Source organism: Lissotriton vulgaris, chromosome 6 (assembly GCF_964263255.1).
Source record: "Lissotriton vulgaris chromosome 6, aLisVul1.2, whole genome shotgun sequence".
Classification (NCBI taxonomy): Eukaryota; Metazoa; Chordata; class Amphibia; order Caudata; family Salamandridae; genus Lissotriton; species Lissotriton vulgaris.
Window position 1 is genome coordinate 1869203532 of NC_141694.1, and position 23951 is coordinate 1869227482.

Consider the following 23951-nt stretch of genomic DNA (forward strand, 5'->3'; position numbering starts at 1 on the left):
AAACACCATCTCCTTCTTTCTTTTTTCTCTCCTTTCTTTTTCTTTTTTCTTCTTTCTTCCTGTTGCTACTCTTTAAATAAAACATATTTGTTATGTACTTATTGTCTTATGCTGCTATTTTTCTCAATTTGAACACTTTAATTAGTTTGTAATTAAACTGGTATTATCCAATATAGAAGTTGTATTCTACTATTGACAATTTTTGTGTTTTCAACTCTTCAATAAAAAAAACAAAAAAAAAAATCTATGACCTTTGCTTTAAAACATAAAAGAGAGAGTTAGAGGCAGAGAGATATATCTTGTGGCTGAAGTTCAAAATGTGGCAGTGTATGCCCAGATGTGGATCCCTTGCTCACTTTGCCACTGGATTCAAGCTAACCAGGCTGATGAAGGGTGTTACCCAGAAACCGGTCCCAGGATGCTTGTTCCGGTTCAGTTAAGACCTGCATTGGCAGTTCGGGCTGGACTGTTCCCATGAGGCACAGGGTCAAGACTGATTTGTATTAAGCTGGATCTGAACTGAGGTGGCGAAGTGAGCTAAAGAATGATGATGGATTCAACCCAGATATGTGTCTCTGTTCATCATTTCCTTGTGTTTTCTATGTTCAAAATGTGAAACCATAAAGTGTGGAATCAATATTGGATTCCATGCTTGACCAAATTCTCTAATCCTAGGCATAGCCTCCTTTTACAATATTATCACATACTAGAGAACTTTTAAATACTTGAGTTCGGGATATGCACTGTTCACACACCACTTATGATTGATTTAATAGACTATAATGTTGCTTTATCTATAATAAGAATCTATGTCACATTTAGGGTTTATGTGACTACTTTATGGTTTAAATGAAGAGCATGGGGTTATTCACAGACTGCATTTTGCAGTTCATTTTTGTACTATAATAGCAGTACAAATTTACTACAAAATTGCTATTCTCAAACAGCACTTCTAAAGTATTACTTTTTTGCAGTAGTACTTTAGAAATGCAGTTTATGAATAGCACTTTGTAGTACATTTGTAGTACTACAAAACATACTGCATAATGCAGTTTGTGAAAAGCATTTTGTAGTACATTTGTAGTACTATTGTAGCACTACAAAACATACTTCAAAATTCAGTTTGTTTATAGCCCCCAGGCCCTTCAGTATAGTGGAGACATATAAGTTACACTTTTGAAGGAACTTTTTACATTTAGATTGTATGAATGGCCAAAAGGTAGTAAACTTATTCAAAAGTGTAAATTACTCAAAATTATAAATTACCTTTCAGGATTAGGTCCATAAATCGCGGTTTAGCATTTATAACTTAACAGCAAGAAATGTTTTTTTGTAAGTGCATTCAAGAATCATGATAGGACTACCTGAAGGGCAAAAATAGCTTTGTTGACTAGCAGACACATGCTTTAATGTACATATCAGAGACTTATTCTACGGAATATATCCACCTTTTTAGCCACCTGCTGCAAATCAGACATGTCTGAAGGTTCAATCAATCAATCAATAAATCAATCAATCAATCAGGAAATGTGAAGTGCACTATTCACTCATGCGAGTCTCTAGGTGCTTTGGGGGTGGGGCAGCTCTGTTTCATTCGAAGATCTAGTTCTTTAGGCTCTTCCTGAATGCTTGCAGTTTGGGAGTTCGTCTGATGATGAGAGGGAGTTTGTTCCAAGTCTTGGCTGCCATGTAGGAGATGGATCGCCCCTTGCCCTGGCTCTGCGAATGAGTGGGATTTCGGCCAGGGCAAGATTGGTGGAGTGGAGGTTTCTCCTGAGTGCGTAAAAGGAGATTCTTTTGTTGAGGTATTGGGGTCCGATGTTGTGGAGGGATTTGTAGGCATGAGTGAGGAGCTTGAAGGTCACTCTCTTTTCGACGGGGAGTCATTGGAGTTCTCGCAAGTGATGTGTGATGTGGTGTTGTCGAGGGATGCCAAGGATAAGTCTAGCTGCAGCGTTGTGGATGGTCTGTAGTTTGAGGAGTACAGATTTGTTTATTCCAGCATAGAGGGATTTCTGTAGTCCAGTCTGCTGGTTCAAAATTTCTGGATTCGGGGGGGATCTATTTGAAGGTCTTGCGGAGGATGCAGAGGGTGTTGAAGCACACAGAAGATGCAGCGTTGATCTGTCGGTTCATAGTGAGGGAAGAGTCGAGTATGATGCTGAGGTTGCAAACATGATCTGTGGGAGGGTTGCCGAGAGCGGTGGGCCATCAGCTATTGCCCCTTGTGGAGGGGTGGATCCGAGGATGAGGACTTCAGTTTTCTCTGAGTTGAGCTTTAGGCAGCTGTTGCTCATCCAGGTGGCGACGTCCTTCATTCCTTCCTTGAATCTGTGTCTGGTGAAGTCGGGTTCGTTGGTGAGTGAGATGAACAGCTGGGTGTCGTCGGCATAGGATACTATGCTGAGTCTGTGTTTTCTGATGATGGTGGCGAGCGGGGCCATGTAGATATTGAAGAGCGTGGCACTGAGTGAGGTTGACCTAATTTAAGAAACAAAATAGATTATCACATTTCATCAAAATAGTAAGCAAACCCTTGCATGCAAATAAAAAACATGTAAAAAATGTTTTTAAATACAGACATGATCTTGTTAGCAGAACTCCAAAAACAAGAAATGTTTAGTGTTTCAGCTACATCAAAGAATTATATTAAGTGCATATTAGGGTCAAAATTGACCACTAAGCATGGGCTGAAAATTTGTTCCTCTAGCGGAATGTGCAAATTTTTGGCAATTTCGCGCAAAATTGCCAAACAATTAGCAATTCGTGAGTTGGCAGATTTTTTTCGCTTGGTGGCGCTTCAAAATTACAATCTCGCGCGTGGACTTACCATGATTCTTAGTTCGCAGAATTGTTTTCCTCCCGGTTTGCGTGCGCTGGGCCATTTTGGATTTGGCTGCGTGATCGCACAAGACTTTTCGACCGCGAGTACATCATAGAGTCCCGCCATCTTGCACTGCGAGACGTTGAGAACGCGAATACATCATAAGGGTCCGCGATCACGCATCGCAGGAGTAAACAAGATGGCCGCGCCCATGGGTAACGTCGCAGTAGTCGCGGTAAAAAAAAGTCCTGCGAACTCGCAAAAAATAAAAAAAAATGCAATTTCACTAAAGTTTTCGTATTTTGCGGCCCACGAGTACACTTTCGCGCGAATTGTTGTACCGCAAAATTCGCCCTTACTTACTGACCACAATTAATGGCCTAATTTTGCAGCAATTACCTTAAACCTCAAGTTAATTTTACCAAAGAATTGACACAATCTAAAACAATGGGTCATATTTTTTCATTTTATAACAATATGAAACAAAATAGAAATTGTCATAATACTAAACGCTCTTGAAACAGATAATGTAAGAACCTGTTTTTCATTTAAAAAAAAGGCTGTGCACAAAACTAATAGATGGCTCAATGCCTTTAGGCTGATGGTACAAAATGTTTTTTTTTTAGTGGTTTAGGTTGATTAGTCCAGCTTTATACCATCTTCCAGTATATAAATTCAGCCACCTATCCCAGTCTGAACGTTAGCATCCAGTGTCTAGTACCCCTTGCCTTTACATATTTTAGGTTTTTCTGCATTTTACCTGATCTTCGGTGTCCAGCATTTTGTAAAGTGAGGACAGCAACCACAGTCAGCAGAATTTCTAAAAGGGTTGATTCCTTAATTAGAATAATAATTATTTTCTTCCTAATTGCTCATTGATTCCGATCTTGGTTAAAGGACACCATCATGTTCACAAGCACGTGAGCAGTCAGGGCTCAGACTAAAGGTAAGATTTGAGAAAGCACCTACCTATTCCATTTATTGCTTCTGAGGTCTCCCAATAATTCAAGAGTCTTTGGAAATTGTAGGATTTAATAGATACAAGATCTAAGTCTATTCGCAGTGCAGAGTTAGCTGGTCCCTGACAGACCCAAACAAGACTTCCAGATGATCATTTTGATTATTTTTAAATGTTGGAGGTCCTTCCTAACAAAGTCCCGGTGCCATATAGCAGCAGATTTATTTGCTTTGGCTTGCTATTCCTGCAAAATGAGATGGCTTTTGAAGCTAAACGGGATGTTTCCAATAAAATGTTGAAGTGCAGTTTAACTCTAAAATTGGTAGTGGCACACTCTGACATTTTTTAGACACAGGGATGCACCATATTTACAAAATTATGGCGCACTCCTGTGTTTCCCTTAGCTCTGGTGCTAAAAAAGCTGCCTATTACCAGTGCAGGCAGCCGTGCGACATGTTGCAAGGGTGCCTGCACTGCAGGGGTGATTGATTGTGTGCTGGAAGGCAGCCCTTCCTACAATCTTTAAAGGTGATTTGCTGATTCTATGTGCACTGCAGACATTTTTAATTTCTCCTTGTATTGGTATCCTAAGTCCAGGTTTTACCTGGCCTTAATTTTGGTGCTGCCCATCCTTGTTAACATGGGGCAGCGTCGCAAGGCAATGTGTGTTGCTGCGGATCGCCCCTAGCAACATCAATTTCACGCCCCTTTCACGCCCCTTTCACTTTTATCACTTTTTTATCAGAAACTAATTTCTGTATGTCTAATGGGGACATCATGTCAGACCTAATCTTCTTCACTAGCAGGAGGGCCCAATGGAGAAAATCTCTCTTTTCCTTTTTCCAGTTCAAACAGATATGGGAAAACACCCCATGGATTTAGTCTTTCTATTACTTCCTCTCTTACTCACAAAGTAGATCTCACCATTACTATCTACAACAATAGGATCGTCGTCATTCAAGCTCCCAATTGTAACCTAGAACAGTTCGACAAACTCTTCATAGTCTTTATGGCGAACAATTCAACCTCTCTACGACAAAATCTTGATCTAACCACCTCAAGGTCCTTCCAAATTGATGCTCTTATTTCCTCCTCCTACTTGCTTCCCTCCTCACCCACTACCCTTCCCTTGTCGTTGCCGGTCTCTGATCTGCTCGAACCACATAAGGCGAGGTCATTAACCCTATCACCACTACCAATCTCCTGGTCAATGCTTCCTGGAGCACCGCTAATACTCAATGACCAACCCCCTCCTCTGGATTCTCCTACTACCAACTCTGACCCCTCTAACACACATAGACATCCCCCAGATCCTCACACTCAATCTACCTCCTGGCCAAGACTTTCTGGAACTCTGCTAACGCTCAGTAACCAATCCTCTCCCTTGGAATATCCTATTACCGCCTCATGTCCCTCTATCACACCGTCCCCCTCTCCAGATCTCCACACTCAAATTCTGCCCCTTTCCCAACACCCTGACGTGCTTGCACGCCTGGACGATATCTCCCGCCATCTGCACCTTCTCTCCAGCCAATTCCATGGTTTGAAAGCCCTCTCTCTTGAATATCTCCCCTTGTTAAGCCCCCTCCTCTCTTGTCCCAACCGGCCCGGGACCCCCGCCAGTGCCATCGACACAGCTCTCTGTGACCATCCCTCCTCCCCCACTATCTCCAATATCGTTCCCCTTCATAACGCAGCTTCTCGCCCTAGATGTTCGTTGACCTGTCTAGCGCCCAATGAAATTGACAGTCTCCTAAAGTCCTATTCTTCCAGCACGGACATCAACACGAGTCCAAAGGGAATAATTCAAACCATTCACTCTAACTCGAACAGAGAACCCTACCAGAACCTCAGAGTCATAAATAATGACAACCTCAAGACAGTGAACATCATTCAGACTCCTCCCCCCATACTCCGGCTACACTCAAATGCATGCTACTTAACTGTAGGTCTACCAACAAACATGCCTCTGAGATCTTCGACCTCATTCAACATAATGAGATAGATATCATTATACTCACAGACACTTGGCTCAACCCCTCGTCCACTCCGATTTTAGACCTCCTGGTGCCCCCCACCCATGACATAATTCGGCTGGACAGAGTTAAGAAGCTGGGAGGTGGCCTAGCCTGTATACATCAAAGTACTCTTGCGGTCTCCCTCTCAGAGTCCTCTTCACCATTATCCTGCGAAAACCTTTGCCTCAACATCTCCAGTAACAATCAGCTGGTTTGCAACCTACATACATTCTATCACCCACCGGGTGACAACCTTCCATTCATTGAACAATTAATGGAAATCATCGCTGACAATGCAGATTCAGTGCTGTCCCACATCTACCTTGGGGACTTTAACCTTCATTGGGCAAACCCTAATGACCAAGCCATAGCATGCCTTAATTCCTTCTTGAAGGATCACGATTTGGTTCAACATTGTGACCAGCCTACCCAGAGTAAAGGGGAAACTCTTGACTTCATCATCTCCAAAGGACACACATTGGATTCCATCATACCCTGCAATTGGTCAGACCATCACATCATTTCCTTCCATATCAACTCAGAGGTATCTCAGAGTAAGGCTCAAACAACTAAACCAAAGATCTGGAAAAGAGACCTCAGAGAAATCAATACCGTTGACCTAGCAACCCGCTGTAAACGTGCCCGCTCTCCTCAAGTGGACTTATCCGAAGTACATGCACTCCCATACTTCTATAACTCTTCTATTTCTAGCATCATGGATGATACGGCTCCACCCAAACAAAAAAATGCACCCTCAAAAATATGTAAATCCTGGTTCAATAGCAACCTAAACTCGGACCGTCACAATCTAAGGGCATTCAACCGTTCCTGGAGATCCACTCCATCATCGGACCATCAAAAGGCCCTTAGATCAGCTAGAAGATCTTATAACAAACAAATCAAGACAGCCAAGACGGAATATTTCAGATCCCAACTTAATCAAGCGGCTAATCGACCCAAGAAACTGTTTGAACTGGTTAAACAACAATCTGTGGTAGCCCCTAGCCGATCAGCTTTGGACGTCAGCCCTTCATCATGTAATGACCTGGCGGCCTTTTTTACTGAGAAAACTAGACTTATTAACATTGATCTAGAAACCAGGAGGGCTCTATTAATATCCAATGGTCTGGCACCCCCTGGCATTACCAGAGAAGACTGCTCCATGTAGCTATGGCAGTGCCACGTTATGTGGCCTCCCCAAATACACGTTGGCCCCTCTAAAGGCATCATTGAATGCTGCGGCCAGACTGATTGCGGGCACCAAGCGAAATGCCCACATCTCCACGGTCCTAAAATCTATAAATTGGCTGCCCTACAAAGCTAGAATTCAACTAAAGATTGCTTCCTTTTCGCACAAAGCCTTCCTCTTCAAAATCCCGAACTACCTGGCACAAAAATTAGAACTATCCGCAGGGGGTACACAGTCGAGGAGTGCTAATTCCCTCCTCTTGAAATCCCAGATCTTCTGCAAAAAGAGAACATGTCAACAAGCCTTCTCAGGCTCTGCACCAACAATTTGGTACTCTCTTACCCCGGAAATCCACAGAATCTCTTCCAAGGTTGCTTTAAAACTGTGAAAAAGCTCTTACCTTAACAAGAGGAGCGATTGTTAGCTCTAAACGCATCGGTCATACTATAAGAGTGGTTGTCAGTCTTGTATTTTATTATTGTATTTTCTCCCCTTTGTCATTATGTTTCAGCAACTAGGCCATTGGTCTTATATGTTTGCACTATTTGTAAAGCGCTCTGATATCCGTCGGGATTAACTTTGTGCTATATAAAACTTTATGAATAAATAAAAAATAAATAAGTGAAGTGTGAAAAGGGGCCTTATTTACAAGGCAGCGTTAAGCCATGGTAAGTGGCTTACTGCCGCTTTGCAAATAAGGAAAAGGGAATAGCGCCACCAGAACATCTGCATAGAATAGGAATAGTATTTCAGCTTGCCCCAGCTTTGGTGGGAAAGACCTGACTCTCATCAAAGTACCTGTGATGGCTGCTATATAAATAGAGAACAAAAGGGGAAGGTTATTAAGCCTTGCCAGAGGCCATTTGGGTTTTACTTTTTTTTGACTGTGCTCTGTTACTCCCCAACTCTATTTGCGTCCACAAACCATCTTGTAGTTGGACTGTCAGAGCCCATAACCCCATCGGTATCCAGCTTTCCACTTTTTTCAACAGCCTTGGCCAATTATTGATATTGAAGTTAGATGAAAAATCAATGTAAGTCGGTGCTTCTGTAATGTATATTTCCCTGCAAGAAGCTTTAATGTAAATCATCAATTAGTTAATGAGTGGCCCTTTCTTAAACCAATCTGCATCACAGATACTATATTTTCCTCTTTCGCACAGGTGATCAAACAGCAAGGTTGCATAGATTTTTCTGATAATATCAAGCTGTGTAATCATTTTGAGGAACATTTCCTGGGCCCTTCCTATGTTTGTGACTCTGCCACTGCCACACCAGGACTGTGGGATTCTATTTTATGTTATGTCTGCCTCATATAAGGGTGCAAAAACCTTGGCCCACAGTGTAGGGATTGTCTGTAATACCCATGTAGAAAGGCCATGATGATCTTCAGCTCTTGATGTTTGATACTTTATATTAACATTTCAACCTCCTTAGTGGATGGGATCAGATCTTCTTGTGAGATGAAAACTTGACCTTTTTCTACATCCGATGGGCACCAAGCCAACCACACCCAACAAGCAGGCTCTTTGGATTTATACATTGTGAATATATATTTGACCCATGTTTTTTCCTTGATGGGGTTAGCGATGATCTTTTTAGTGGTACCTACATATTTTCCAAGCAGGAAAGAAGGTTTGATTGTTTTTCTCCCTTTGGGCTCCAAAAGGGCCGGCCGTTTCTTTCCCCTTTCAGACCACCTTATTTGCCGCACTTCTTTCCGTTATGCCTTTTTGGCTATCTTTAAAGCTACCTTTGCTTTCAATAGATCAAGTTTGCAAGCCTCCCACATCTTCTTATTCAAGGTACCTTTTGTGTTTCGACTCCCAGATTTCTTGTCTGAGAATATTATGAGAGCTTGAATTGAATTGGAACTATTTTTATGTATTTTTAACAAATCACTACATTCTTAGAAAACCTTTTAAGGGCTTTGCATACCTATGTGTTCTGACGAATATTTGAGAATTTCTTTATTTGGACTTTGCATGAGCGCAAAGCAAATATGCTTGACAAAGTAGTATGGCAACATATTATAGTTGAAACAGCTGGGTTGATTCTTAAGTGCAGCAAATAGATCACTTATATTATGGCCATGGAGCCAGAATGTCTGCATGTTTTCTTCCAGCTATTGCTGGTAAAGGGTCTCCCAGCAAATGAAGGTGTGGTGAATATTCAACTGGTAAACCAGGAGGCCTATTTATGAGCATGTTTGCATTGCTTTTGCACCACACAAAGTAGTGCATGAGCGACGCAAAGTTTACGTCTGATTTATGAAGCCAAGCAAGGCCACTTTGCATGGACCTGAGTGGATTTATGTGCAAAAGCTTTATTTTGACAACTTGTGTCATCAAACTAAACAACAGACAGGCATATAATACGGTATTAAAAAGGTATAAAAGATATAAAAACAGAATGCACAATACATAAAAAGACATACAAAGAAGATTCCAGCAAATACTCCAGTGAAGAGAAACATGGGCTTTTAAGCTGAAGGACTGTTTAGAGTTTGTTAAGCAGCAGCCTCTCATGCAGATGTTAAAGGAGAGTACAAATATAAAGCTGAATTCAGAGTACAGTTCATAACACATGCCACAGAGTCCACACAAGTTCACTGATGGGGGAAAGCTGATCTGCACAGCTTCAGGGCTCTTGGATGTTTGTCAGAGAGCAGTCCCTCATACAGTGTCCACAGAAAGCAACTGGTGCACATGTTAAAGAAAGTAATAACAAAATTAGTAGCAGCACTTGTTTCTTGGAGGAACCCGCCCGTCCTGATAAATTAAAAACAGCAATTCATCATGCGAAACATTATTTTAATAAAAGGATTAAAGTTCATTACAAAAATTGAGATTATACAGAAATACAAAATGATTAAAAGAATAACAATCAAGATATTATCACGGTTAAAAGGGAAAATGATGCAAGAATGGGGCACCCTAAAAGGCATTTATCTTAGGTATGCCGCCCTAAGGATCCTATGTCTTATAACTACATAATCCGATGACTCAACTGCTAAAAGTGCTAGTACATCTTCTCTTCTATTGTGAGTATTTCAGTTGGGACGAATGCTTGATATCAGGGGCAAGTTATATTCTTGCGACCGGCCCAGTACATTATACAGTTCTTTTCTCTGGGGGCTTTTTCCTCATAATCTACATGGGCCCAAAGAACTTGGCTACTGCTCAGGCAAAAAAAGTGTAAGATTTAAGAATACGCAAGGCATCCCGATAGTTCCGTGTGCCCATTTGCTGACAAATGGGTTTAGTCCATTTGGGTCTAAGGCGCATATTGGCTGGGAATGTGAACATCACGTGGGCAACATACTCCACTGGTGCCTTGCATCCTGGGCAGTTGCTAAGATTCAGTTTGTTGTTATGCCAGGTAGGGTTCCCAGCCTAAATTTTATATAGAGCTTCCTATCCAATGGAACCTGGATTAAGGCCAAATAAGATTCCAAAAGTCTAACCTGATGGTGGTTGTTATGCGACCCACTCCCAATAGTACTGCTTCACTGTATCTATCTGGAGCAGGGGTGAGACTGTTAGTTCCCACACATCTCGGAGCCCTACATCTGACGCAAGCTTCCTCACATTTTTAATCAACCCCACTTTATTACAGGTATTCAAACGGATAACCTCTGTCAGGGCTTCGGCATATGGGCGAAGGTCCAGGGTCCTCCGAATTCTGGCTCAAAACAGCAAGGGACAGAGCTTGACAATGCCACTTATGGGACGTGTCCCATGTTTAGCAAGAGAGGGGGAAGTCTGTTATTTTGGGCAACATCACTTAATTCCTTAGGATTTTTTGCTCTGATCTACTGAGCTTGGATGTATTATCAAAACCCTATAGTTCTGCCCCATTTAAGGCTGAGGTAACTGCTTTTCAATCAATCAGTCAGGGTATTTTGAAGCATGCTACTTACCCATGAAGGTCTCAAGATGCTGGGGATGCGGGTAGCAACTCCAGTCAGTTGAACAACCAGATCTTGGGGGTCTGCCTGCAGTTGTCCCGGGTGGGGGTGCGTCTGATGTTGATCGGGAGCTTGTTTCAGGTTTTGGCCACGATGTAGGAGAATGTTCTTCCACCTACTCTTGTTCTGCAGATGCACGGGGTTCAGCAAGGTCGATGGATCGGAGGTTCCTCTTGGGTACGTGGAAGGAGATTCTATTGTTGAGATATTGGGGTCCGGTGTTGTGGAGGCATTTGTAGGCATAGGTGTGTATCTTGAAAGTTACTCTCTTCTCAACGGGGAGCCAGTAGAGGTTACACAAGTTTTGGGTGATGTTGGTGCTGAGGGATGCCGAGGGCGATTCTGGCTGCGATGTTCTGTATCGTCTGGAGTTTGCGGAGCAGAGACTTGTTGATCCCGGCGTAGAGGGCATTTCCATAGTCCAATCTGCTGGTTATGAGTGAGTGGGTGACGGTCTTCCTTGAATTGGGGGATCCATTTGAAGGTCTTTGAGTGGATACAGAGGGTGTTGAAGCAGGTGGAGGCATGTTGGGTCATGGAGAGGGAGGAGTCAAATGATGCTGAGGTTTTGGGTGTGGTCTGTGGGGGTGAGAGGGCTGCAGAGGGCCGTGAGCCACCCGGTTTTGTCCCACTTAGAGAGGGAGGGTCTGAAGACAAGGACCTCTGCCCTTTCCGAGTTGAGCTTCAAGCAGCTGTTATGTTATGTTATGTTATCTTATGTTATGTTACGTGCATTTTTTGAGCGCACAGCTGCCCCAGCAAAGGGGCGTCCCGGCGCTGTATCTGAAAAGGTAACATAACCAACAGACAGAAAAAAGGATAATTAATAAGGCAGAGGAAAAAGATACGTTTTTACAGCTTTCCTAAAAGCAAGGAGGGCTTCCAAAGAGCGAATGTGGGCAGGGAGAGCATTCCACAGTTTGGCGGCTAACACCATGAACGAGCGGCCGCCTAATCTGCATTTTTGGAAACGTGGAACAAGTGCCAAATTTTGGCCAGCAGAGCGAAGGTTTCGTGAAGGGGTGTACAGAGTCAAAAGATGCCGGAGGACGGCGCGAGTGTCATTTTTCAAGATTTTAAACGCGAAACAGAGGCTCTTAAACTCTATGCGTCTGACTACCGGTAACCAATGCAATTTGCAGATTGTGCTGCGGGCAGAGCAGAAGCGCGGCAGACCCACCAGGGCTCGCGCTGCCACATTCTGCACCCACTGGAGTCGCCGGACCTCCGCCTGGTTGGCGCCTAAAAACAGTGAGCTGGCGTAGTCTAGTCTTGATAATACGCTCGCTTGAATCACCATCTGGCGAGTCGGGGCATCAAAAAATTTGAGGATTGACCTTAAACCTCGTAAGATGCCAAAGCACATAGATGCCACCTTCTAAGTGTGGAACGCGAAGGTTAGTTTGGAGTCCAACCAGACGCCCACATTTTTTAATTCAGAGACCGGTTTAGGGGGGGGGGTCCCAGCTCCATGGGCCACCAGTTCGCACCCCACAGATCAGGATGTTTTCCCAATACCAACACCTCAGTTTTGAGGGCATTAAGCTGTAAGCAGTTGAGCGTCAGCCAACTAGCAACAGCCCTCAAACCATCCGCAAAGTTCGAAGCCGGCTGGTTGGAGTCCCCATTAAGGGCCACCGCCAACTGGGTATCATCGGCGTACAATACCATTGTGAGACCCCAGCGCTTCGCAACTTCCAGCCTAGGTTGGACGTAAAGGTTGAAGAGCGTGGGGCTCAACGCCGAACCCTGAGGGACTCCTTGGGTGATGGCATGAGGCTTAGATCTGAATGGTGGCACTACCACCTGAAAAGATCGTTCCGAGATGAACGAACGAAACCAGTCGAGCGCCCTGCCCGAGATGCCAGCCTCACCTAGCCTACGGATAAGAATGGTGTGAGATACAGTGTCGAAGGCGGCACTGAGGTCCAAAAGGACCAGTGCCGCCGTTTGACCTGCATCTAGTACAGAGCGGAGGTGTTCAACCATGTATAGGAGCGCCGTCTCTGTACTGTGTCCAGGTCTAAAACCATTCTGTGTAGGATCCAGTAGGTGTGCAGAGGCCAGGTGTTTTGTTAAGATGTTATTAACATGGGCCTCTGTGATCTTTGCCACCCAAGGGAGAAGGGAGATAGGTCGATAACTCTCCGGCTTCAACGGATCCAATCCTGGTTTCTTAATGATGGGCATGACACAGGGGGCCTTCCAACAGGGTGGAACTGAGCCGGTGGTAAGGGATTGCTCCACCAGATGGCGAATAGGAGGAAGACAAAGGGACGCCGAGTCCAAAAACTGAGCCGGCTTCAAAGGGTCATCAGGAGAGCCTGATTTAACTTTGGCTGCTAGGAGAGTAAACTCCTGCTCCGATGGTGTGGGAAGAATGGCCAAACATTGAGAAGTGCGCAGTCTACAGTCGTACTATCAGACTCAGCTTTGGGAAAAGAGCGATAGATGGAATTTACTTTTTCCACAAAAAAGCTGGCTAACGATTCACAGTGAGCCAGGGAGCATACCTCAGTGATAGGAAGTCTATTCACTGTGAGCTCCTTCAGGACTTTAAAGACCAGTTTAGAAGGATTAGAACTCGCCTGGAATTCCTGAGCATAGTAATCAGCTCGGGCCCGGCAGACAGCTCTATGATATGCCTTTAACTTAGCCAGGTAGTGAACTTTAAGATCTTTGTCGTAGTTCTTCCTCCAAGCTCTTTCAGCTTGTCGGCAGGTAGTTTTAAAATGCCTGAGTGCCTCAGAGTACCAGGGATTAGGCTGAGAGGATCGAATTTTGGACCAGCTGGCCGGTATCAGTGCATCAAGCGCCTTAATGATCCAGGCGCAAAAGGTATTATACCCAGTAACTATGTCATCCGTAAGAACCAGGGGAGTGGTGATCAAAAAACGATGAAAATCCTCCAACTTGAGCTTTCTCCAAGGTCGTCTGAAAGATGTTTTATCGTGCTTCACAGTGGACTGCGCCATCGTTGTGATGACAAGCTCAATGAGGTGATGATCACTCCATCCCATGGGTCTGGGGGGTGAGACCTTGGCCGATTGGAGGTTAGTAAAAACCGGGTCAAGAGTATGGCCACCCTCGTGAGTCGGATGACAAATCAATTGGGACAGCTGCACTGCTTCAAGATCGTCCAGCAGACCTCTAACCGCTGGTATCTCTATGGCATCAAAGTGTATGTTAAGATCTCCGATGATGGTGAAATTAGAGGAGAACAAAGAGAGAAAGCTTACCAGCTCGGGAAGTGCCTTCCTGAAGGCACAGTCACTCCCTGGGGGGCGGTATACCAGAAGACCTGACAGAGTTTGGTTCTGACTGATGCCAATAGAAAAATGGGCACATTCTGCAGCAGCCAAATCCATAGGTTTCCATGTACAGGTGAAACAGGTTTTGAAAGCCACAGTAATACCTCCACCTTGCGGTTCAGAGTGTGGATAGCGTAGCCTGGAGGAAGAGCCAAATTAATAATAGCCGTGTCCTCATCACTTAGCCAGGTCTCCGTCATAAAGAAGACATCAGGGCCTTCTAAGGAGATAAGATCGTAAATATCCCGATGATGTTTTGACAGTGATCTGACATTGTGGTGCCAGAGTTTTATGGCACTGGGAGGGGGAGGTTCTTTCTTCCGGTGTAGCGATGCCAGACTGGGTGCCATCATCGGCACCGGTAGTTCCCACCATCCACATGAGCAAATGCGAGGGCCGCACAGGGGATGCTGAGCCGCGCACGAACAAAGGGGCAAACTGCGTCTAATCAGGCGAAGAGCCTGACTAGAATACTGAAGAACCATACTTACACCGCAATAGAGTCCGACCACGTCCTGCGCGTCCTTAGCGCGGACGGGCGCAGACGGGCAGGACTCTGGCACGACTCCGGCCACGCGAGGACACGCCCGCTGCGCGATCCCGCTGCGCTAAGGGAGGAGCTTTAAATAGGTCTTCACACGTAGGCTCATGCGCACTAACGCGCTGGCGGATAGAAGCGCCTCAACCTACTCACCCCACTCAAAGATGGCGGCCAGAGCAAGGCACCTACCCCAGGATCAAAACCGCCCAAACGGCGGTGCGGGGACCAATTATTGTGCGAGTAAGAGGGCAGTTTAAAAAACAAGGTTAAAGAACCCAAATAAACAAAAATATTGTAACAGGCAAGTTTTAAAAATGGCAATTTACAACGAGCGCGCACAGCGCTATCGCAGCGATCATATACCTAATCAGGGGGAGAATGTCCACCGGGACTCGCCCTAAATAGGTCTTCACACGCAGGCTCATGCGCACTAACGCGCTGGCGGATGGAAGCGCCTCAACCTACTCACCCCACTCAAAGATGGCGGCCAGAGCAAGGCACCTACCCCAGGATCAAACCCACCCAAACGGCGGTGCGGGGACCAATTATTGTGCGAGTAAGAGGGCAGTTTAAAAAACAAGGTTAAAGAACCCAAATAAACAAAAATATTGTAACAGGCAAGTTTAAAAATGGCAATTTACATCGAGCGCGCACAGCGCTATCGCAGCGATCATATACCTAATCAGGGGGAGAATGTCCACCGGGACTCGCCCTATATAGGTCTTCACACGCAGGCTCATGCGCACTAACGCGCTGGCGGATGGAAACGCCTCAACCTACTCACCCCACTCAAAGATGGCGGCCAGAGCAAGGCACCTACCCCAGGATCAAACCCGCCCAAACGGCGGTGCGGGGACCAATTATTGTGCGAGTAAGAGGGCAGTTTAAAAACAATGTTAAAGAACCCAAATAAACAAAAATATTATAACAGGCAAGTTTAAAAATGGCAATTTACAACGAGGGCGCACAGCGCTATCGCAGCGATCATATGAGCTGTCGCTCATCCAGGATGCAACATCCTTAATTCCTTTCTGTAAGCTGAGTCTGGTGGTGATGGGGTCCTTGGTGAGGAGAAGGACAAGCTGGGTGTCCTTGGCATAGTATACTATGCTGAGTCTGTGCTGTCTTACAATGGCAGCGAGGGGGGCCATATAGGTGTTGAAGAGGATGGGGCTGAGTTACATTCCTTGGAGTGCTCCGCAGTGGATTTCTGTGAGTTCAGAGAGGAAGGGATGCAATCTGAGTCTTTGGGTTCTGTAGGTGAGAAAGGAGGTAAGGCAGTTGAGGGTGGTTCCCTCTAAGTCGGCATCATGGAGTCTGGCTGTGAGTATGCGGTGGGAGTTGGAACGCTACAGAGAGGTTGAGTCAGATCAGGTCTGCGGCATGTCCTTGGTTGAGGAGGATGCGTATGTCTTCTGTGGTGGTTGGGGCATCGTGGTTGACAATAGTTTGATGTGGTCATCAAAATCAACAGCAGTTCAATCAATCAATCAATCAATCAATCAATTTTAGGTTATAGACCTACAGAACAGCAGCCCCGGGTCTGCTATGGGAGGAGTGTTGTTCTTTCCCTAATACCCCTGTGATGTGCTTGTGAGTCAGAATCGTCTTTGTGAGATGCGGTATCAAAGACATTATATTTGAAAGTCTGACTCCTATGTAGTCAAAGGTGTTAACTCGTTGTAGTGGGACCCCCGCTTAAGATTGGTTTTCTCTTATATGACTTGTGGGGGTTGAAAGCGATATATTTGTTTTTTGAGGGTGTTTATTACCAAACCCCTGGTGTCACAAAAGTGTTTGAACCTGTTAAGTATTAGCTGAAGCCTCTCCTGGGTTTTAGACACCAGTAGGGTATTGTAACCCAGCGAATGGGTGTCAGCAGGCTCCTGAGATAGAAAACTCACCACGCTGTTCATATACAGAGAGAAAAACATGGGGGGGCCGGTCACAACCTTGGCGGACTCCCATGCTGACTAGGATGCGATTGTGAGTCGTCCCTTCAAACCCCATCCTATCAGTGCAAAGTGGCTTTATCAATCTATTAATTCGGACCTTTAAAGAGCGCCTAATCACCCATGAGAATATCCAAGCACTAGGTTTTGCTGGGATCAGTGGATTTGCCAGGTCTTGAGCCCTTTTCTAAATAAATATGGAGTAGAGCAATGCAGCGCACATTACTGTGTTGCCTTACTATGCCCTCGCAAGGCATTCAATGGGCTTTGGGTGGGTGTTCCCAGGTAACTTCAAATGGTATTTGACACATTCCACATTCCCAGATTTATCCAAACTAGTTGATCTGGGAATGAATCAAAATGATATGCTTTCTCAAGTGAGGTGAAACGAGAAGAAATAACTTTATGTCTCCATGTTTCTTCCTCTTTCTCTGTGCAAGGGTGCATGGTGCAAGGGCGCCTGCATTGGCGCTAGGCTGCCAAAAGGGCTCCAGCACAGGGGAAAAGGCAGGAATGGGCCATACAGTCCTAAATATGGCAAATTTCTGCCCTTTCTCTGTCTCGCAGTGAAGTACAGCAGGGGAACTTGCTGCGCTCTGTGACATTCTCATAAATAGGCCCAGATATCCTGCTCACTGTCTCTTTTTTCAGCTTAGACAATCAGTCCTTCTTTGGTTCCCACTCTGAATCTCCTTGCTGTCTACCCAAGTTTCGCGGTTACTAAGTTTGTAATGGATTATCAAGTGAAGTGGTTTTTGGTCACTGTCACCCTTATTCCCCACCACCATGTCTATTACCATAGAAAATTATTCGGAAAATATCACCACATAATCGATAAGTGAAGTTGTTGTCCCATTACCAAATAAGCTTTTAGCAGGGCAGTCACTAAAGGACCTCCCATTTATAACTGACAGATTAAGGGCCATATGTATCATCAACTTGATTTGCGACTCAGAAATAGCGTGTTTTTAGAAATCTCTATTTCGGAATCGCAAATTGGTATGTATGTACAAATTCGCAGTTTTTTTGCGAATTCTTAGTATTCCTTAATTGCGAGTCGCAAATTGCGGATCGCAATTAAGGAATACTTTCCCATTCATTTCTATGGGCATGGAGGCCCATAGGAATGAATGAGAAGTTATTCTCAATTTGCGGTTCGCAATTTGAGAATCCCAAATTGAGAATAATTTCAAGGGTGTCCAAAGGACACCCTGTTACAACCCTGAAATGAGCATGGGTGCACCTGTGGCGCACATACATGCCCTAAGGGCATGTATGTGCTTCACATGGCACTTTGAAAAATGCTAAAATGTGCATTTTTCAAGGAATTCGCAACTTACTACCAACTTGAAGTTGGTGGTAATTTGCAATTCCTTAAGGACAATTTGCATTTTTATTTTGCTTCATACATTGCATTTAAGGAATCACAAAATTTGTGATTCCTTAAATGCAATTGCAAAATAAGGAATCGCAAATTTTGCGACTCCTTGTTTTGCACCAGATTTTCTTTAATACAAACCATTTAGCAAATTTGCATTTGCAAATGCCGAAATTCTGCAGATTTCGGCGTTTGCGAATGCGAATTTGCTTGATACATATGGCCCTAAGTCTTTTTAAGGCACTGCCCCATTTCTTTCCCAGAAAGGTACTCTTCCCTTTACAAAATACTTGCCCAGGGATAGCCAAAACCTTTTGGCATCAAGATACTTCCTGCAGCGGTTAAAAGTAAAATGGGGCCGGCGGATACCTTAATCGGATTGCCTCAACTCAGTGAATCACTTTGATTAATTATTCTCCTTGCTTTTTGTTGGTAGAGAGGTGTACATTTACAATAACCAGCACGTTCTTACAAGAATCATCAAACATCTTTGAAGGGTGTTTACTATCAGATGCAACGATTGTTAGGAAGGTGGGAAACTCCTTGAACACCCTACAGCTTCTTATGTCCTTCTGAACTGTGACTTGAGTCAGGAAGCCATCCCTTGGTCATGAGGCAACTGAACTGTGAAAAATTAGTCAGAAACATTCCTCGAGACTGGTTTAAGTAATATGTTAAATGCCATAAAATATTATGGCAACAGAAAATATTGCTAAACATTTTGTAAGTGAAGTTTTTTTTCTGTCCATGCTCTGTATCAGAACTCGTTTTGATGTCTTATCAGAGAAAAGAGTCTTTCATCGACGCCTGTGTTACCACATTGGTCTCAATATATTTAATTCCTTTACTAGATTGTTCTTGTTCAAATTTCTCAAATAAAATTCAGCTTTATGCTGATGGTTCAGACTTTCCGTGAGTCTCATAATGTATTTTGATTTTACTCTCCTAATGCTGCTCACTCACATTTTTTAGACATACTTAATTACCACATTCCTCCATAGGTTTCTTCTCTCAACTCACTTTCCCCCATTCACTGTCCTTCTGTTCCTCAGCCTCTATGCATAATGTATTGATTACTCTTTGAATGTTCTCTGAAAGATATTGCTGTCTAATGTATAACATCCACACATGTACTCCTTTCTCAATTTCCATGCAAAGAAGCGACCAGGCCTCTCTTTTGTTTGTTCTCATCTTCAATTTTCATCCATCTTCCTAATTGTATATGTGCCTCCATGACTGCATAATCATACCCTTTCATACCTTCACCCGTCGTAGGAGTGCCCCGGAACAACTCTCTTCTAATTCACATCTCAAGACTAAAATAAGACAGCCGGGAACCCCAGACAGTTCTGCTTGTGGGGCAACCTCTTGCCTGATACCCTGTATAGCACCTATCTTTAGAGTTCCTTATATCCCACAGAGTGTCCTTCACACCTTCTCCCAGGTGCAGTGTATTACCCCATGCTGTTTGCTGCTTTCACTACTTTTTCCGTCAGTGCTCCTATCTCACAACAGATTTTTCTTTTCATTTATAAACTTTCCTGAAAATCTTACGCCTAACATGCTATTCTCAAACCCTCCTATGCAAACACCTACATGTATATAATATGCCCTGTTCGGAAAAAAATTTAAATGTTAAAGTATGGATGGAGAGTTACATCGCCGCTTGAATATATTAGAACTTTTCTTTTTCCAGTGACAAACATTCCCAGTAGTCTACCTGGAAAGCTGTGCAAGGAATGTCAAGTGACATTGTCTAGGAGATGCTATTCCTTCTCTGCGGAATTTGATATAGCCTAGCTTTCTGCAGAGGGGAAAGAAAGGTATCTCCTCTGCCATCACACACTTTGGGGCATATGTACAAGCCCCTATCGCCACAGGAACGTCACCTTTAGTGGCGTTCCTGTGAATGAATGAATGAAATAGCTTTATTTTAATAAAAACATATCTTAAAAGCATGAGACAATACTTTAAAATCCTAAAAAGATTGGATTTAAGTAAAAATGATCGTTTAAATAACAATTACCCATGTTTTAAAAAGGACATAAAATGCATCTACAGAGGTAAAAACAGAATAAGAGAATAAAAAGTACCTGCAGGTAATGGTGCAAAACAAATTATTGGATGTCGCTAAGCCTTTTTGATCTAATGGACCATGCCCATCTCAAAAGCTTCGACAGGCCACATACATATAATGATTGGGTATCAGACTTAAAAATGCGCAGTGCTATGGAGTTGTCTCCAGATAACGGTTTGAGCCAGCAATTCCTTGGAGATTTATACGCTGGGCATGCGAACAAGATATGTGCAATTGACTCTATTCTAAGTTCACAGTTTGGACAAAAAGGTGTTGTTTGGGAAGGAACTTTCCAGCAGGCAGTTAGTTCACGTATAGGTGATATACCTACTCTAAACTTAAAATAAAGGGCCCTATCATAGGCCTTCTGTATAATATCTAGGTAGGGTTCACAAAATGCAACATCCTTTATCCTCAAAAACTCATCCGTTATTCTGTCTAGTTTGGGATCTGAGTGGCCTTTACCAATTACCCAACTCCAATATAGCTTCTTCAATACTGCCTTTGGTGGGGCAGTTCTATTTTCCCACGCATCCTTGAGGCCCAAATCATAGAGCAAGGATTTAACATCTTTTAGCCCCGTCATGGACATTATTTCCAACAGGCCCTCCGCATATTTTACTAGCTCTGGCGCTCGCCACAGCCGAGCCCACAACAAAAGTGTTCGAACTTTTGCCAGATCATTAATTGAATGACACCCCAGATCCAATAACAGTGGAACCGTAGGGGTACTCTGGGGAAGTGCCATTAATTCTGTAAGAAATGTATTTTCTGATCTTACTAGCTGGTCCATATTGGTTGTACCCCAGAGTTCGGCTCCGTATAGGGCCGAGCTCACTCCTTTCGCCTTGTATATATCAAGGACCGGAGCAATCGGTCTAGATGTTGAAGATCGATGTTCCCTAAGTATAGCACCCGTTTCTTCCTGTGGCGATATGGGCTTGCCTTATTTAAAAGGTAGCATTAAGCTGCTTAACGTGGCTTAGCACTGCTTTGTAAATAAGGCACTCTTTCACACTATACTTAGCCTGAAAGGGGTGGTAAATGGATGTTGTTGTGGGTGTTTCACCACAACACCCATTGATTTTGACGCAGTAACATACTTACAGGTGTGCCATAAAAACGGGGCAGTGCCAAAATTAAGACCAGGGAAAACCTTGTCTTAAACAGACAAAACGAGGGGAAATGCTTTATTTCTCCTCGTTTTTGCTGTTTCTAGGTGTGTTGCATTGTGCAGCACACATAGAAACAGCAAAACGCCACAAATGATGATTTATGTGCAGGAAAGTGTCTTTTCCCGCACATAAACAATCATTTTAAAAATGACGAGTTGCAACTTCTATGTGTGCTGCGCAAAGCAGCAAACATAGAAGTTACAGATCGCCATTTTAGATTGTTTATGTGCAGGAAGGGGGACCTTCCTACACATAAACAATCATTCTCACAATACATGCACTCCAGCACTATGGTGCAAGAATGACTGCATTGGTGCTACGCTGCTAAATTTAGCGCCAGCACAGGGGAAAACTTAAGGCTGTACCGGCTTCTTGTAAATATGGTGCAGCCCTGCGTTTCAGATATGGCGTAGCGCGGTCTTAAGGCAAGAAGGCTAACTCCACACTCTGTCACTTCTTTTGCAAATATGCCTCTTTGTGTTTGCCTGTGGAAAAACCGCTTTTCCTTCACCTGCACCAAATTTGAGGATGGTCCATTCCCCTTCCCACCATAGAAGGGGAGTTAAAGTAGACCTTTCTGGAATACATTTTTGACCACTTGCAGGGGGGAAAAGGGTCAGATCATTCTTTTTGCTTAATTAAACAAATTACTTAATAGATATCGTTTACATTTTCTCATGTCAAGAGTTTATATGGTTTGTGTCAAAGCCCTAAATATTGTCCTGCAAACACCCAACTGTTGCATGCTGTTCTTATTACACAAAGATTGCGTCTCTTTTCATGAAGCCTGCCTCCAGTGTTTTGTTCTTTCCAATATGTAACAAGCGTCTGTGCATGAAGAGTCTTACCCCGCAATTCGACTGTGTTATGTGTTATCAGTGCACATATAGTGATTTGTGTCACTCACTGTGATCTTGTTTGTTTCCAGATACACCCATAGCAGCCTGAATCCATCTCATATGAAGCTCCTGCTCTTCTGTTGGCATCAGAAGGATTGTGGCCCCTCCCTCCTGCTGCTCCAACACTGCAACAACAAGAGTCTCCTTCCTTAGTGTGTAGCAAAGGCTCTCTTGGGATACTGAGGCCGGCTCTATTTCACTCCCCGCTTGCACTGCTTTATAGACTGGCACTCTGAAGGGACAGTGATTCATTTAGTATCACATATTATCCATTTGTTCCCTGCATCAAACATATAGCAAACCTTCAATATTAATCATGGTGTCTTAGGCAAACATGTACTTGTGTTGAAATGTCACAAAATACATACAATCATTCTTATTCATTGTTAGTCTTTAACATCAAGAAAGTGTGTCTTTCTATTGAATTCTCCATCCACTACAGTGTCTTGTTTCCCTCTGACTTTATTACTTGGTGTAGAAGCCTTGCCTTGATTTTAGTGTTTACCCCGCGATGTAAAAGGATGAATATTGTAAATCATCATAAATAAAACTCTTTAAAGATTGCAACGTTATTGTCTTTAGTTCATGAAATCCATTACACTTTGATTCAGAGTAAATCTCACCATCCTTTGATGGCGTAAAACCTTATTGTTAAAAGTACTGTATGCACAGTAATGCATAACAACCTTGGGTCCACTGTAGTAAATTATTGTTCCCTTCCCAAAGCCTGTGGTGTGTAAACTAGAAGCCTTTGTGAAGAGGAAGCCCAGAATGTAATGTACTAAAGTGGCCAAATTGCCACCCACAGCTCAAATACTGGAATTCTTTGAAGCACGTTCAGCCACCCTGTGGCGAGCTGGAGAACTGATCTTTTTGGAACACGCATTAAGCATGAGTTAAAACTAAGCTATTTCAAAAAGTTTCACTAAATTAAGAATTGTTCGGATCACAGCATGGGTAATGTTTTCTGGCCATCCAGCATTCGTGCGGATTTGGTGGATGCAGATGTAGATCACCTTATCAAGCGGTTTCTTTTACCTGCTACTCCGATCAGCAACACAGTTGAAAGGATTGAACTTTTACCAACAGCTGTGGTTCGTTCGTAGACATTCGCAAAATTTAGACTGAACATGATGGACTGGGTCTACAACGATCTGTCACTGTTAGGATGGCTGCCAGTGTTACACTTTAAATATGATTGGACGAAAGACTGAAAGACTTATGTGCTGTGTGCAGTGTCAATCTGAGTTCAACAAGGTTTAGAGACTTATGGCAGTCTCCTATCTGCAAGGGAGAAGTCTGAAATGTAAACCATGACCAAAACAGCCATTAGCGAATGACTGGGGCAAATTTACCTGACAGTAGTATGGTTGTTTGATATCCGAACATATTCTGGAAATTCTTACATTTCCTTACTTCCCTCAATTCTTCTTTCAGTTGTTTGTCATTTTTTCTTTCCTTTATTTCTGTCCACCATATTAATGTTTGTGTCCATACTTCTCCCTACTCTTTATTTCTATTCATTGTTCTTCTCTTCATCCTTCTTTCTCTTCTATCATCCATCCTTCTTGGCCCACATACATTCTTCCTCTATCGATCTTTCCTTCCTTCTACCAGGTGCATCAACAGACGCATCATTGCCGTCAAGATCCACATTCT

General features: G+C 43.6%; 1 protein-coding gene across 2 annotated transcripts in view; it reads left to right on the forward strand.

Moving 5' to 3' along the window:
* LOC147709700 (WAP four-disulfide core domain protein 12-like) overlaps positions 1–22859 on the forward strand; it is a 101573-nt gene extending 78714 nt beyond the window's left edge. For both annotated transcript variants that reach the window (XM_086925538.1, XM_086925539.1), the window contains one exon: positions 22322–22859. In XM_086925538.1, the coding sequence (XP_086781664.1) occupies positions 22322–22333 (12 nt within the window). In that variant the 3' untranslated portion in view covers positions 22334–22859. The remainder of the gene's footprint in view (positions 1–22321) is intronic.
* Positions 22860–23951: the final 1092 nt, after the last annotated feature.